The sequence below is a fragment of the Oncorhynchus keta genome, chromosome 22 (assembly GCF_023373465.1).
Source record: "Oncorhynchus keta strain PuntledgeMale-10-30-2019 chromosome 22, Oket_V2, whole genome shotgun sequence".
Lineage (NCBI taxonomy): Eukaryota > Metazoa > Chordata > Actinopteri > Salmoniformes > Salmonidae > Oncorhynchus > Oncorhynchus keta.
This window is the reverse complement of record NC_068442.1, coordinates 41238581-41255630: the sequence shown is the minus strand read 5'-3', so window position 1 is coordinate 41255630 and position 17050 is coordinate 41238581. Positions and strand designations below refer to the sequence as shown.

Here is a 17050-nt window from a genome sequence, read left to right as displayed (position 1 = left end):
GACATGCCTGTAGACACAAAGAAAATGGATTGCAGTGTAGAGTAAAAATGGATTTGATGCCCGACATCATTCCGGAATACTTTTCCGTATCGTGACAAATAGTTTGGCCCTCCCTGCTGAGCTATAAAAGTGATGCATGTTGAGATGTTGGATCCAGGGCATCTAAAAGCTGTAAGCCTAAATTTACTGATGATCAGTAGTTGGGCTTATTTAACCATGTTGGACTTACTTTGAGAAATACATAAAATCTCTTTAATAGCAATGTATGGTTAAATGACTGGAATTGTTCGGTTAATTTTATAGTACTTGAAGGGTCACAATACACCTGCATATGATAATGTATCATAAATACTGTGAAGTTGTCTACAGTACAAATGGTATCCTACTGCTCACATTTGGCCACCAACCTCTACTAGGTGACACGACACTGTCCGAGTAGCAACACTTGCTGCATTATGTACAAACCAACCCCCATGAAGAGCACAGAAAAGTGAATTGTTAGACAATGTTTTAATACGTGAGCATCACGCAATTATCATAATCCATGGCAGATACCAAAATACATAGATTGAGTAGGACATAGGAAAACAGTATTTACAGGCACACTATTACAAATGTACAAGTCTTTATAAAACAAAGACACTGTAGTGACCAGCAAATTCACAACAGATTGCGTTAGCATTGAGTCACATCAAGTCCCATAATATTATCCACGTTAAAAAGGATAACGTTACATTTTACGAATTGATACATGGCGCTTTTGGTACGTTACAATGTAGACGACTTGTGTAGAAGCACGTTTCAAAGTGTTGACTATCAAAAGCCCATCGTTTACATTTTGTATCACTTCCTAAAGCACCTCTCGAACATTCTTTCAATAGATGTTCCATGTAAATAGCTACTACAGTAGGCCTACTTTCATTATGATGTTTGGGGAACTCCAGATTTACTAGGTACTCAGTCCACCACGTGTTTGTGGGGGTAGTAGTGGAACTTTGCTTCATGTTCCAGCTTTATTAATATCCGCAAGAGGTCAAAACCACAGTTTTAATGTTTAAAAAGCGACAATTGCAGTACTCCAAGGGTTGAGGTTTTTTAACATTTGATCACAACAGATTTGTCCTGAGTCACTGTCCTCTGCCTCGGAATCGGGCTGCGCTCCGTCTTCACTACTCAAGAGTCCAGAAAAACTGGAACCGAATATTGTTATCAAACTCGAGACATTGCTGGTGTCCATTTCTTCGGTTTCCGCTTTCTTTTCGTCGTTTTTAGAAATTAGAGTTGAGGACATTACTTTCGTTTTTTTCGGCAGGGAGTCTGTGAGGTCAGAGTCGTCGGCACTCCGTTTCCTGTTAGTGCAAGTATGGGGCACTATGGGCTCGTGCACATTTTCCTCCACTGATTCACCGTCGTCCGGCGTCTCTGTAGCCTGTTTTGGATTACTCGGAGGGGGACCACTAATACAGTTGGATGAGATAGTAGTAACAACATTGGAGACCTCACATGTAGGACTAGCCTCTGGGCTCTCTTCCGGTGTATTCAGCTCGCTGCATCCTGAATCCAAAACTCCATTTTCGGCGTGATCTTGCTCACCACATGCTTCAGATTCAACGTCCAATGCCGCGTGGGATTCGACCACATTGCTGGGCTCCTGTTTGTCCACGGCCACTTCACTCTGCCCGTCTGATTCAGGCAGGCTCTCTGTCGAACCGGGGACCAATTTGTCTTGTTCTGAGTCCATGTACTCTCCCTCACACCACTCTCTTGCTTGCTGAGCACTCAGGCATATCCCGCCGTAGTAGTCACGAAGGTATACTTGCCGGGCACTACGTAGAACCAGGGAGACCAGTAGATTTTTGTGTAGTTTGATCCCACCACGTTGAACCCTGGAGTTGTAAATCTTCCCCAGTGAAATACTCATAATCCGATGCGCCTCAACTTTATACTCCATGATTAAACACTGAGGTTGTTAAGCAAAATCACTAAGTCTCTCGTGTTTCAGTTCTTGTGGAAACACAAATGGTTAAAAGTAGCCTAATCCTCAAATCCTCGACGGAGTTGTTTGTCCTATACCGTAGCGACTAATTGCTTCCAAATGGTACTGAATTCTCTGAAGTGACGTAACTGCTTGTTTGTTTTAGAAACAGACATTTGATAAACGCAAGATGTGCTTCGTCGTTTCTATGTGCTGAAGCAAATGAGTGTATGGGTCTAAGAAATCAAAGGGTGGCCCTAATCAACAGCTGAACATCGAGAAGAATGGAACTGTTTCTAGTTTTAATACTACTTTATACCCTAACGTAATAACCACGCCGTCCAATGAAAACACATGTCGTCTTTACCATCCCTACGAATTCCGCCCCGCCAAATTCATATGGACCAATGGGCATGCTCTAAAAAGAGAAATAGAATTTGAATACACACGTGGGAGAGTGATTTAAAGACGTAAGCACAGGTTTAAAACACTGGTGGGAATTGCTATCTAAAAAAAAAAGTGCAGATAAACTATAGCTTATTATACTGTAGGCTACTCATGTACATTTCACAATAAGAATATGTGTATTGTATAATTACATAAAATATATATATATATGCTATCGATTAATATAGGCTATTTGACCCTATTCCTAAATGTTTCCAGTTATCATACCATTAACACCAGAAATAAGTTTAGATTTCCCCTCACTGTATTCTCTCCAACCACAATGTTAGTCGAGTCTTTTAGCTAGAACAAAAACACTAATCCACACAGTTGTTTTCTGGTCTAATGCCCGTGTCCCCTTTCAGAGTATGTATATTTTATTTTGATGGCTGACTTCCTGGGCTGATGTAATGCTTGGACTTTTTTTTCAGCCAGGTCACATGATGCTTTTGTGCTGCGTCTTGGCAATGGCTTAACGCTGTAGAATGGAACCGTTAGAAGGGGGAGGGGTAGTGGTGTTTTGTTTCATGAGACTGTTAGGTATGTGGGATGAGGGGCGTTGTGACGCCTCAGGCACTGAGATGCAGTGCCTTAGACCGCTGTGCCCCTCGGGAGCCCTTCTTGAGCCTATAGCTCAGTAAAAATGTGATGATTTGGCAAGTCATTGTGTGGGTCATAATTTGCATGATGTTTGTGTTTAAAAAAAAAACATGCCCCTGGGCTACTTTAAAGAAGGATTTCCCCATTTTGGCATGTTGAATAATTATCTAATTGATTAAGGATTGTTTATTTGTATTACTGCTTTTTAATCACAAATATTGAACACAAAGGCCCCCTTTCAGACTGTGCTCGAGTTTGAGATTGACTACTGCAGTCAATAAACTGACTGATCCTCAAATGATAATGAGCCAAATTCCCAACCTGGCCCTTTTCAAGCATAGCCATCTAATCATCCCACTGATTCTCAATTGGCATATATCACTCCTCACCTCTCTATTTTGTGATTTATGTCAAATACACATGTTCAGCAGATGTTATTGGGAGTATAGCGAAATGCTTGTGCTTCTAGTTCTGACAGTGCAGCAATATCTAACAATTTCACAACAAATACCTAATACACGCAAATCTAAGTAAAGGAATGGAATAAGAATATATAAATATATGGATGAGCAATTTCAGAGTGGCATAGACTAAGATGCAATATATAGTATAAAATAGAATACAGCATATACATATGAGAGGAGTAGTGCAAGATATGTAAACATTATTAAAGTGACTAGTGTTCCATTTATAAAAGTGGTCAATGATTTCAAGTCCGTATGTAGGCAGCAGCCTCTCTGTGCTAGTGATGGATATTTAACAGTCTGATAGCCTTGAGATAGATTCTATTTTTCAGTATCTCGGGCCTAGCTTTGATGCACCTGTACGGACCTCGCCTTTTGTATGATAATATAATAAATAATAATAATAATAATATATGCCATTTAGCTGACGCTTTTATCCAAAGCGACTTACAAGTCATGTGTGCATACATTCTACGTATGGGTGGTCCCGGGAATCGAACCCACTACCCTGGCGTTACAAGCGCCATGCTCTACCAACTGAGCCACAGAAGGATAGCGGGGTGAACAGGCAGTGGCTTAGGAGGTTGTTTTCCTTGATGATCTTTTTGGCTTTCCTGTGACATCGGGTGCTGTCGGTGTCCTGGAGGGCAGGTAGTTTGACCCCAGTGATGCGTTGTGCAGACCGCATCACCCTCTGGAGAGCCCTGCGGTTGTGCATGGTGCAGTTTCCTTACCAGGCGGTGATACAGACCGTCAGGATGCTCTCAATTGTGCATCTGTAAAAGTTTGTGAGGATTTTAGTTTGCGCCTTCTTCACCACACTGTCTGTGTGGGTGGACCATTTCAGTTTGTCAGTGATATGTACGCCGAGGAACTTGTTGACGTTGAGTGAGAGGTTATTTTCCAGACACCACACCCCCAGAGCCCTCACCTCTTCCCTGTAGGCTGTCTCGTCGTTGTTGGTAATCAAGCCTATTACTGTTGTGTCGTCTGCAAACTTAGTGGTTGAGTTGGAAGCGTGCATGGCCACACAGTCATGGGTGAGCAGGGAGTACAGGAGGGGGCTGAGCACGAACCCTTTGTGGTGCCCCACTGTTGAGGATCACCGAAATGGAGATGATGTTTCCTACCTTCACCACCTGGGGGTGGACCCGCAGGTAATCCAGGACCCAATTGCACAGGGCAGGGTTCAGACCCAGGGCCTTGATCTTAATGATGAGCTTGGAAGGTACTATGGGGTTGAATACTGAGTTAAAGTCAAACAACACCATTCTTACATAGGTATTCCTCTTGTCCAGATGGGATAGGGCAGTGTGCAGTGTGATGGTGATTGCATCGGCTGTGGACCTATTGGGACGGTAAGCAAATTGAAATGGGTCTAGGGTGACAGGTAAGGTGGAGGTGATATGATCCTTGACTAGTCTCTCAAAGCACTTCATGATGACAGAAGTGAGTGCTACGGGGTGATAGTCATTTAGTTCACTTACCTTTGCATTCTTGGGTACAGGAACAATGGTGGCCATCTTGAAGCATGTGGGGACAGCAGACTGGGATAGGGAGAGATTGAATATGTTTTACTCACGTCCTCCACGGAGAAGGAGAGCCCACAGTCCTTGGAAGCTGGCCACGTCAGTGGCACTGTGTTATCCTCAAAGCTGTCAAAGAACGTGTTTAGATCAGTTAGTCTGGAGTTGCAAACTGCAGTAGTTGATCTCAAAGACACTGAATGAGCAAAATAATGCTCTCAGTCAAACACTTCCCTAAACATAGTGGATCCAATCAGTAACCACACAGGTGTGGCTGAAGCAGTTGTAGGGGTTTAAGTTCTAAAAACAGTCAGTGGCAAACCATTACCTGCGGTCCTCATGGTGTGTTTGGGGGACCCCCATACTGTCTTGTAGAGCTGTGACCAACCTCCCCAAATCAACATGAATAATTTATCTGCAGTGATTCCTTTCAGCCTTGAGCCAATTAGAAAACAAATGTTGTTATTAAATGAGGGGTGAATCTAAATGTTTTTTGCATCCTCTATCACCTCCTTTTCAAATAGTTTTCTTGTAGACGTTCTGAGAGGAATCTGAGACCTCCTCCAATGCGTTTTAATAAGGAGATGGGAAAAGAGGACAGGAGGAAATAAGAAAATAATGGAGATGCACCCATTCCCAAGATGGTGACTAAAAACCTGGGATCCAATAGAGCCCCACAGTGAAGGTGTCATAATACCCATAAAACCTAGCAGTCAAAATGGTTCCAATAGTTTTTCCACCATTCATTTCCCATAGGGGATTTTAGAAACACTTAAAATAATGTCTGTGTTTTGTGTAGGCTTACCATGGTGTGAAGTTTTAATAAACATGCAAATCTCTCTGACAAGAGGACTTTTGTTTGTTTTTGTTGTTCTCCAAATGATATTTTAGAGTTTTTTAGTTGTGTAGAAGTACAGTAAACTGGTGGGTGTATTTCTACCCAACCCACTTTGCTATACCCTAGGTTTAGCTGAACTAACGCCATTGTTCCCCTCCCCACCCCCATCTGTGAATAAAACGCAGCCCTCTCATCCCAAACTACTTCCCGCAACTATGGATTGTATGGTTTTATGAGTTAAGAAATGGATTGATGTTATATCATAATGTGACCATCAAGGCAAAACACAAGCCAACATGTTTTATTGAAACAATCATCTAAATGTCCGTACAGCCTCTTTATGTGCAGGTGAAGCAGTTGTAGCTGGGTTCAGTGCCTTGCTCAAGTGCATGTCTGGAGATATATTAAACAAAAATAAACACAACATGCAACAATTTCAAAGATTTTACTGAGTTACAGTTCATATGATGAAATCCGCCAATTGAAATAAAAAAAATGTCCCTAATCTACGGATTTCACATGAATGGTCAGGGGTGCAGCCATGGGTGGGCCTGGGAGGGCATAGGCCCACCCACTGGGGAGCCAAGCTCAGCCAATCAGAATGAGTTTTTCACCACAAAAGGGTTTTATCACAGACAGAAATACTTCTCAGCACTCCCTCAGACGATCCCACAGGTGAATAAGCCAGATGTGGAGGTCCTAGGCTGGCGCTTGGGCTTGGGCTTGGGCTTGGGCTTGGGCTTGGGCTTGGGCTTGGGCTGGCAACAGCTCTTTTGGACATTCCTGCAGTCAGCATGCCAATTGCACAATCCCTCAAAACTTGAGACATCTGTGGTATTGTGTTGTGTGACAAAACTGCACATTTTGGTGTGGCCTTTTATTGTCCCCATGAGAAATGCTCACTAACAGGGATGTAAACAAATTTGTGCTCAAAATTTGAGAGAAATAAACTTTTTGTGTGTATGGAACATTTCTGGGATCTTTTATTTCAGCCCATGAAACATGGGACCAACACTTTACATGTTGCGTTTATATTTTTGTTCAGTATAGCACCCTTAAATTACCAGTGCCCCACCAGATTATCCCATTACCTGGGATACTAACCAGTGACCCTTCGGTTGATGGCCCTCTACCTGCTGAAGGTTGTTTCTTATCTAGGCCTACGTGTAACGACTGATGATTAGATAGCTTTAAAGATAAATACTTCTGGTTGTTCACATTGCATATCTAAATATTTCAGAAACCAGTCACCAAATAATACACGGACCTTCGAACCGGAAGCAAATTTGTGGGGGTCATGGAAACTTTGAAACGTTTTCTGTCGGATGCACGCATGTAAACAGAAGCTCTTGTTTAGTTGGTGTAAGACCAACAACAGGTCATGCATGCCTCTCAAGGGGGTACGAATTTGAAACATTAGTATTGCAGTAAATTATTGAGCAAAAATGTCTATGGAAGATCCGTTTTTCGTCGTCAAATGGTAAATAGCTAAGCCAGCTTCAACCGTAGCTAACGTTATATTGTATCCCATCAAGCCTGACGGCTAACGCTAGCTAACTAGCTTGTAACAAATGGGATTTGTTGAAGTTATCCGTCTATGAAATTGCATTCGTATTTGACAGCCATCGTCACAATGATGAGAGGCATACGATAGCATTTTGTCGCATTTGTCTAAACGGGTTGGATATACAGCTAGCATTATAGCTATAACTAGCATGTTTAGCTAACGGGTAACTCGCTGTCGCAGTAAACACCGTTTAGCTTGTTAGCTACTGTACAATGTATGATTTGTTAATTAAAGACATAAATATCAGTAGCTGTATTAATTATGTTGTATGTGTGGCTATGTTAATATGCCACTGTGACTATAATGTTATGTCTGGCCAGCTACCTTTGATATACACACTATTGCATTTCTATGTGTTGTAACTAGATATATAGATACATGTACTTTATTATTGACTCTCCTAATCTCAAGTGAGGTCCAGAAGGCGGTGAACACTGCCCAAGGGCTGTACCAGAGATGGAGCGAGCTGCTACAGGATCCCAGTGGTACTTCCAAGGAGGAGGTGGACTGGACCACAAATGAGTTGAGAAACAGTCTGCGGTCCATCGAATGGGACCTGGAGGATCTCGATGAGACGATCAATATCCTTCCAACATAAAATGTAAATTACTTTAACTTGCACATATATTGGTTTCTCAAAATAAATACAGTATTTCCTCCAATTGTAGTAGAGTTCAGTCTTCATAGAGAATAACATATAATGGATTGTCATGTATTTGGTGCATGTTAGTGTTGAATAGGCTATTCCTTAACAGTGAATGCAAGTATTGTTGAATCAAACCCTAAGAAGTTCAATCTGGACACAGTGGAGCTGACCAAACGGAAAGGCTTCATCACAAGCACTAGACAAACTGTTAAGGTGAGTCAGGCCTGAGGCACACGGGCTTGGAAGGAATCCGGTTGAACTTGGAAGTAACCATCACACAAAAATATGACTACAAGCAGCAGTAACACTTAGAATAATTTGGTTCCTGCACCTTCTGTGCTAAAGGTCAAAATTAAAAAAGGACCCCTAATTAGAGCGGTTGTGTTTTGTAATAGCCATTAACGATATGATGGCCGGTGTATTCCTTTATTATATTTGTATTCATTTCTTTGCTGTTTTCTATTTCAGGAAATGAAAGACCACATGTCCAGTCCAACAGCCTTAGCCATGTCAGACAAGAAAAATAGACAGGTGTGTGTAGCTCTGTATAACTATTGGACTAAGATCTTACTGAACTATTTGCATCTAATGGTGCAGTATGATGGAATGCACTTGTCAAACATGTAGCACACATTTTAAAGCTTTGTTGGTTCGTTGACACTGCAAACATCCTCCATTAACATTGGTCAGAGAATAAGTCCCATTTGTATTGGCTGGATCCTTGCACAGAAGACTCCTCCTCACCATTGTAGTTGAGCGACTTCAGTAGATCTCATGTGTAATAATTTCTACTCTACTCCTCCACCAGGCTCTGTTAGGGAACAGTGGGTCTCAAGGCCCAATCTGGCAACCAGGACCTGACAAATACACCCGTCTGGACCAAGAGCTACGTACGGCCAACTCCATGTTCATTGATGAGCAGCAAACCCAGCAGCAGGTATAGTTAATAGAAATGTCTCACTCATTCTTATGAGTTTGATATTGACTATTGCTGATTGCTGTACTTACTATGTGCTGGATTTGACATTGTTTTGGCAAAGGAATAATTTTTCCTCATCAGTTGCTTTGTGTGAAATCAAATGAAAAAAATTGGCACATGCACCGAATACTTCAGGTGTAGACCTTACCATGAAATGCTTACTTACAAGCCTTTAACCAACAATGTAGTTCAAAAAATTGAGTTAAGAAAATATTTACTAAATAAATTAAAATAAAAGTTACATAATAAAATCACAGTAATGAGGCTATGTACAGGGGGTACTGGTACCGAGTCAATGTGCGGGGGTTACAGGTTAGACAAGGTCATTTGTACATGTAGGTAGGGGTGAAGTGACTGCATAGATAATAAACAGCGAGTAGCAGCAGTGTAAAAACAAAGAGGGGGGGTCAATGTAAATAGTCGGGGTGGCCAATTGTTCAGCTGTCTTATGGCTTGGTGGTAGAAGCTGTTGGGGAGCCTTTTGGACCTAGACTTGGTGCTCCCGTACCTCTTGCCATGCGGTAGCAGAGAGAACAGTCTATGATTTGGGTGACTGGAGTCTTAGAAACAATTTGGGCCTTCCTCTGCCACCGCCTATTTATATAGGTCCTGGATGGCAAGAAGCTGCACTACCCTTTGTAGCGCCTTACGGTCAGATGCCGAGTAGTTGCCACACCAGGCAGGGATGCAACTGGTCAGGATGCTCTCTAAGGTGCAGCTGTAGAACTTTGAAGATCTGGGGACTCATGAATCTTTTCAGTCTCCTGAGGGGGAAAAGGTGTTGTCGTGCCCTCTTCACGACTGTCTTGGTGTGTTTGGACCATAATAGTTTGTTGGTGATGTGGACACCAAGGAACTTGAAACTCTCGACCCGCTCCACTACAGCCCCCTCAATGTTAATGGGGGCCTGTTTCGACACTCCTTTTCCTATTGTCCACGATCAGCTCCTTTGTCTTGCTCACATTGAGGGAGAGGTTGTTGTCCTGGCACCTCTGACCTTCTCCCTATAGACTGTCATCTTTGTCGGTGATCAGGCCTACCACTGTTGTCGTCAGAACTTAATGATGGTGACATAAGACATCGGCATTGACCTGTGTGTGTTTGCCTGCGTGCGTGCGTGCGTGTGTGCGCGTGTGTGTGTGTGTGTGTGTGTGTGTGTGTGTGTGTGTGTGTGTGTGCATGCGTGTATGTTTGCATGCGTGTGTGTGTCAGCTCATGGCAGAGCAGCAGGATGACCAGCTGGAGCTGGTGTCTGGGACCATCGGGCTGCTAAAGAACATGTCTGAGAGGATTGGTATGGAGCTGGATGAACAGACCGTGTACGTACACAGCCACATCAACAGTAATCAATAACAGGGTTTCAGGTCTGCAAAGATAATCAGGTGCTGTATGTATCAAGCGTGTCTGACTAGGAGTGCTGATTTAAAGATGGAATTCACAGTAGGGAAACGGCGTCACTGTCCGTCCCACCGCCGTTGTTTTGATTTTGTGTTATTGACGAAGCATGGGTGAGGAGCGTTGCCAACATGGTAAAAAATGTCAGTCCATTTTCTGCTGTTCTATCGTTGTGCAGTGATGTCTGAGGGAATACACTGTCTTCTTGTTTGCAATAACTTTATTTGTTGTAATATCACATATGGATGTGGTAGTTTCACCATGAAGGAGTCCATCTTTAAGATCAGTTTTGACTTTTAGATTATCATGAATAATATTATTTTTAGAGGGGGGACCTGATCCTAGATCAGCACTCCTACTCTGAGACGTTTTGTCAATATAGGTACCGTAATTGCTGGACTATTAAGCGCACCTGAATATAAACCTCACACACTGAATTATTTTAAAATATGTATTTTGTACATAAATAAGCCGCACATGTCTATAAGCCGCAGGTGCCTACCGGTACATTGAAACAAATGAACTTTACACAGCCTTTAAACGAAACACGGCTTGTAACAAACATAAATAGGCTTTAACGAAACACGGCTTGTAACAACAATTAAAACAGTGGCCTACCAAGAAAGTCATTGGTCACTATCTTCCTCCTCCTGTGCACTGAAACCACTGAAGTCATCTCCTTCGGTGTCGGAGTTGAATAGCCTCAGAATTGCTTAATCCAATGTTGGATCGTTTTCATTGTCGCTCTCGTCACTTTCATCCGGAGGCAAATACCCCGCTGAGCTCATGCTGCCCCTTCAACACGCAGCAGTCCAGCCTTTCGAAACCCGTTGATGATAGTGGATTTTTTGACAATGCTCCACGCTGTCAGGACCCACTGGCAGACTTGACCATAAGATGCTCTTCGCCTGCGGCCCGTTTTAGTGAAGGATTTCTCCCCACTTGTCATCCAAGCCTCCCACTGAACAAGGAGCACCACCTTAAATGCACGGTTTACACTGATGTCGAGTGGCTGCAAATACTTTGGGCCATCTGCTTTTCTTCCCTCTGAAAGCTGTTGTTGTCTTTTTGCACTGAGTCAGTTCCTCACGCTGCTTTCCAACGTCTTATCATCGACTCATTAAGGCCAAGCTCCCATGCAGCAGCTCTATTTCCTTTTCCAACATCCAGATTTATCGCCTTCAACTTGAAAGCTGCATCATATGCATTTCTCCGTGTCTTTGCCATGATGAGGGTGACAAAATTACTACCGTAATCAGAATGATGGGAAGTTGGAGCGCGCTCGATTTACGTCACATTATGTGAAGGTGCTCAGTTTTTTGGCGGCATGAATCTTGTGAAAGCGGGAAAAATCCATAAATTAGGCGCTTCATTGTATAAACCGCGAGGCGAGGATCAAAGTGTGGGAATAAAGTAGCGGCTTATAGTCCGGAAATTACGGTATATATCTTTCCAGGTATCTACAATGCAGCTCTTCTCTCTTGCAGGATGCTAGATGACTTCTCCAATGAGATGGAAGGTACCCACTCCAGACTAGACAATGTCATGAAGAAGCTGGCCAAGGTCTCCAACATGACCACCGGTGAGTAATACAACAGTCTTTTTATTCACCACTTTCTACCTTGAGGAAGAATACACTTCAAAGTTTAGAAGCCATCTCCACTACCGCAAATGTTCAAAGTCTGCCACTTACAGAGGTTACCGAGGTGGCAGTAATGTATTATTGTTGATGTCTTTTGATGTTCTTTAATATGTCCAGGTCACTGATGTATGGATGGTCATTAAAGATGATATATGCTTTACTTGAGAGTGGCTTCCTGTTGAAGGGAATGTCAGACGACCTGGAGTCATAAAGGGTCACGGCTGGAGAGGAAGGAAACGTACCCCCCCACACCCCATCAAATGGTTGCACCACCTTATAAGGAAACACCCTCAGGAAGCTTTCAACAGGAAGAACTCAGGAGACAGGGAGTCAAATGAAATCTGGCCGTTTTTTTGTCAGGATATCCTGCCGGTTCTTTCCCCCCAGCCCCTAGACAATGTGCCTGCCGGTACTTTCCCCCCGGCCCCTAGACAATGTTCTTAGGGTTTTATATAGTATTATTCCCCTGCTATTTTTTCCCCCCTTTGCAACATGCCACTCCAGTTGCAACTTTAAAATATGATTGATTCAGGTTGAAAGACACGATATCCTTCATAGAACATAAATTCCTCACAATTGTATGTATTTGGACCTTTCATGCCTTAATATGTCTGAAATAATTGTGTTATTTATTTTTACATTTAAAAAAAAAACTGTAGATCAATTGCTCCTCACGTTGTTTGATACAGTTCACCCTCTCTTTCTCTCTTCCCTTCTCTTGCAGACCGCCGACAGTGGTGTGCTATCGGCATTCTACTGGCCATTCTGTTTGTGGTCATCATGCTCCTCTTAATCCTATGATGACCGTCCACCACCACAACAACAGCCCTGTCTCCGTTTGACCATAGGGATGGACTTTACATGGGGCTTGGGAAAACATCAAGGTTTCCATTGACATAGGGAAATGGCTATCTACCCCAACCCTCTTTTTACTACATACTGCTGAATATACAGCGATTCTTCCGTAGCTGGTGCAAGTTTCTGCTCAAGCAACATTCTCAGTTGTCATTTTAGCACTAAACTTAAACCTTCATTGGCATCTCTATGTAGGATTTGGCCCTATGTGAATACTAGGCCACAAAATATTTTCCGGAAACCCATTTGAGGTAAACCAGGGTGTAACCAGGGTCGTTGCATACTCCTTGTGACATTTTAGTGTTAATATTCAGAGAATAATGTATGAAGAAGACTCCACTCCGCTTATCTAATCGTTAGTGTTTTTATTTGAAAGGGGCTTGTCTATCGTTTCTCGCTGGAAAAACCCCTACGGTTACCCGATGCACTGTTGGCATAAAACGTTTATATGTATATATTAAACTATATATAATCTTAATTGAAACAAAACACTGGAGTTCCCTAACAAGGAAAATAATATATATTGCTAAGCGGGTATACATATTACTAACCACACTAAAATGGTTCACCTTAATGTGTTATTATATATTTTTCTTAATCTGTGTTCTTTCTTTTTGTATGTGTGTATTTTGGCGTGTAGGCTTATACACGATCAACAGGTGTTTAACACTCGCCTGCAAGATCAAGTCGCTGCCTGCAATACTGAACGTAGTGGAGCTTATCCATAGACATCTGGAACAGGCCTCAATCCTGAATTTATGTGTCTACCATGAGCAGTCTTATCTTGTACGTAAAGTGGCATGATCTAGAAGTCCTTCTACCACATGTCTATATGTTTGGTATCTTTCAGTCCGACAACATTTCACCATGAGGGTCATTCTAAAGACTATATGCTTATGAACAGTGTGTGACACACCCCCAGGTGTACTTGAATCTAGCATGTCAACAGATCTAAAGTTGTTTATCTCAGCGACTAAGGGTCATGCATTTGTTTTGGAATGTGGTTATGTGGTTTTTACAAGGCCTTTATACCAAAGGCTGGTGTTTAAAAAAAAAAAACACTAATTGAGAAGCCTGACCTGTGTTGTGGTTTATCAGTGTTACAGGAACCCTGTTGTAAAAATGATTAATGGGGGAAATCATTTGACTGTCATGCCTGGATCGTATTCATTAGGGTACTCCATAGCAAAACATTTTGCAACAGACTTCTGTTTGGTGCTTAATGAATACAGCCCTGGGTGTTGCAATAAGACAGACTGAGAACAGAGATCTGCATAGCCAGTGCTGATACTGTAGTAGGCTGATGCTCTATGTTATGCTAGGGCTGGAAACTTAATTTTGATCTTGCTTCCCTGTACCTCGCCCCTACCTTGGGTTCCAGGATAAATTGTAAATTGAGGGTTGAATGAATCTGCTATGTGTGTTCCTATACAGTTCAAGGAGAATGATACTGTTATGTTAGTTATCGTGGAAACCTGGCATAGGCCTCAACTCATTTGAGGACTTGATATGAATGTAATACATTAATTGACTGTATTTTAGGTTGTACCACCTCAACCCACAAGTGACAGTAAATCAAGACAGTCAAATAATGCAATACACCAGAATGATCATGTGATGGTACTACTATATGAAATATAATGGACACTAGTGATCAAATCTGAGTTCTGAAAACACTCCAGTCTTCTTTCAAAGGTTTTATGAAGTTAGAAAGAAATATTGTATGTCAATTGTTTTTATTAGTTGTTTATTTATTATTTCATGACGGTTAGTTAACTCAAGTTTACTGTAATAGGAATACAGTATTGCATTTATAGTGTATATGACATCATTAGGTAGAAAACATTTACTAACATTTCTTTGTTTTCTTTTGGTCTCCTTTCTTTTTTTCTTTAAATGGTATCTTTTAAGCGTCCACACATTTTCAGCAGTGTTATATCTGGTAGAAAGGGTGTGACTTGGTTGAAAATATTGGCATTGATTTCAGATTATGGATATTTTGAAAGAATGACAATGACCCAGACAATGATGTACCATCTCAAAATCACTTGTCAGTCACAATTTTGAATTTATTGAAGTTGCAAGTAATTGTGATGCTGTATTACGATACAAAGTACCCTAAGTATTAAATACTGTACTTAATGCACAGCAAAGTCACTGGTGATAGGTGGATGAGACCTATTTGGTGTATGTGATAATAAATAGTACTGTTTGTGGAGAATGGGTACAGTTCATGACATTGGAAGTCATGATTAGTGTTTGATTGGATTAAACAACTGTGTTCCCATAGAGGAGGAGGCGAAGCGAGATGTTTCACTCGCCAAAATCTGATTTAAGCTTGTCGCCCGCCTTTGGGACAACGACTGCCATTTTTAGGGCAGAGACATAAGCATGATCTCGTCATCATATCAGATGTCTGGTGTTCCTCTTGTTTGTGTAGTCATGCATCTGGAATGTATAAAAATGCTTTTTACCCTTGAACTTTGACCTCATGTCATCGTATCATGGCTGTGTGTCTGTCCTGAAAATAAAACAGCAAGCAGGATGCTGCGAAGATTCACTATGTTTCAGCTCATTTCAATAACATGAATGATGTGCTCAATTTGCCTGATTCTCCTGTGTTTTTAGAAGGGTCTACAGCTCTTGATGGAAACCAATACTAGCCGCAGATCTAGGATCAGAATACACTTCTCTGTTCCTATCCATGTAGAGGGATGATAAGTTATCTGGCCCTGTATTATTGGTTATGGAGACCTTGTTCCTACTCAGGGTTGTTATTCTTCCTGATTAGTCAAATCCTAATTTCTAGATGTTCTACGTTGTACTGATCACGAGCCTCGTCCATTTGGTTCCAAGGAATTGTCCTAGGATGTACAATGAGTGTACAAAACATTACATCTGCTCTTTCCATGCCATAGACTGACCAGGTGAAAGCAGTGATCCATTATTGATGTCACCTGTTATATCCATATCGGTGTAGATGAAGGGGAGGAGACTGGTTAAAAATATATTATTACACCCTGAGACATGGATTGTGTATTTGTTTGAGTGTGTCAAGACCTGCACCGCTGCTGGGTTTTTCACGCTTAACAGGGGGTGTGACTCATTTTACAGAAGGTATTCCTAATGTTTTGTACACTCATTGGATGTTGGGAAGGTTCTAAGAGGAAAAGGGGAGACCGGGTTAATGTCAGCGGGGCCAGCTGGGCCGTTGGTGGCAGTTTCAGACGTCATCTATTGATCCAGACAGCCAGAAGGGAGCAGAGCACTTCTTATTGAACATCACTGAGCAGTGGTTGAACCCAGGCCACTTGACAGGTGGCCCTCTCCTCCCATGTTTCCCCCGCCCTCCCACGTTTTTCCTTTGTCCGGAGAGGAAATTATTAGTCATCCACACCTGGGTACCCCACTCACACACAGCGCTCACCCCTGAATACAGCACTCCGTATCTGTGGAAAGACAATGGTTTACAGGAAGCCAGAGAAGTATAACATAACGCTGACACTAAGTTTGTCCTCCTGACATTGTCTGATAGCAATGACAGTGTAATTTTTACCACTAGATTGCAGCTTGTACTACCCTCTAAGGGCAAAGAGCTTCCTAGGATCCAGGAAGAGATGGAGACTGCTATGAGGGGATGTTTGGAAGGCACTGATATAATGTGCAAATCTCCATATAAAAGAAGAGAGAAATTATTGTATGTGTGCGTGTTCATATGTGCCTGGTCCAGGAGGTTGGTGGAACCTTAATGGGGGAGGATGGACTGGTGGTAACGGCTGGAGCCGAGTAAGTGGAATGGTATCAAACACATGGTTCCAGGTGTTTGATGCCATTTGCTCCGTTCTAGTCATTATTATGAGCCTTCCTCCCCTCAGTAGCCTCCTGTGGTGCCTGGCAGTGTGTACATGTGTTTGTGTGTGTGCAGGAGCACCCGGCTAGGGGGTTGGTGGTGTACTTGGTGGGGCGCAGGTGCATGTGGCAGGTTCCCAGCTCCCCTCTTGTTCCACAAAAGATGAATAGAGGGGCCAGCTAAGCACACGCCCCCATAGAGAGGAGAGGAAGGAGGGGGTTCACCCAGCCCCTCTAGACAGCTGGTGTCAGTAGCTTTGTAATGCA

General features: G+C 42.4%; 2 protein-coding genes across 4 annotated transcripts; one reads left to right on the top strand and one right to left on the bottom strand.

The window, feature by feature from the left end:
* Positions 1-491: 491 nt before the first annotated feature.
* Positions 492-2275, bottom strand: LOC118401509 (immediate early response gene 5 protein-like). The gene has a single exon (XM_035799077.2). The coding sequence runs from the start codon at positions 1949-1951 to the stop codon at positions 1055-1057; it is 897 nt and encodes a 298-aa protein (XP_035654970.1). The 5' UTR covers positions 1952-2275; the 3' UTR covers positions 492-1054.
* Positions 2276-7088: 4813 nt separating this feature from the next.
* On the top strand, positions 7089-15494 carry LOC118401508 (syntaxin-6-like). Of its 3 annotated transcripts, none has more exons than XM_052475250.1 (8): positions 7089-7330; positions 7829-7998; positions 8182-8276; positions 8532-8594; positions 8872-9000; positions 10255-10361; positions 11925-12019; positions 12264-15494. In XM_052475250.1, exons 1-8 carry the CDS (start codon positions 7296-7298, stop codon positions 12521-12523), a joined length of 954 nt encoding a protein of 317 aa, XP_052331210.1. In that variant the 5' UTR covers positions 7089-7295; the 3' UTR covers positions 12524-15494. The 3 variants fall into 3 exon arrangements, with proteins under 3 accessions (XP_052331210.1, XP_052331211.1, XP_035654969.2); XM_052475251.1 differs by having other exon boundaries at positions 7097-7330; positions 12197-12407; XM_035799076.2 differs by having other exon boundaries at positions 7099-7330; positions 12804-15494.
* The last annotated feature ends 1556 nt before the right edge of the window (positions 15495-17050 follow it).

Bases quoted from the DNA above. Each gene is read 5' to 3' on its own strand.
- LOC118401508 (XM_052475250.1), top strand. From the start codon at position 7,296: ATGTCTATGGAAGATCCGTTTTTCGTCGTCAAATG. The intron at 8,595-8,871 runs GTGTGTGTAGCT...CTCCTCCACCAG, and splicing joins CAGACAAGAAAAATAGACAG to GCTCTGTTAGGGAACAGTGG. The intron at 10,362-11,924 runs GTACGTACACAG...TCTCTCTTGCAG, and splicing joins GAGCTGGATGAACAGACCGT to GATGCTAGATGACTTCTCCA.
- LOC118401509 (XM_035799077.2), bottom strand. From the start codon at position 1,951: ATGGAGTATAAAGTTGAGGCGCATCGGATTATGAGTATTTCACTGGGG.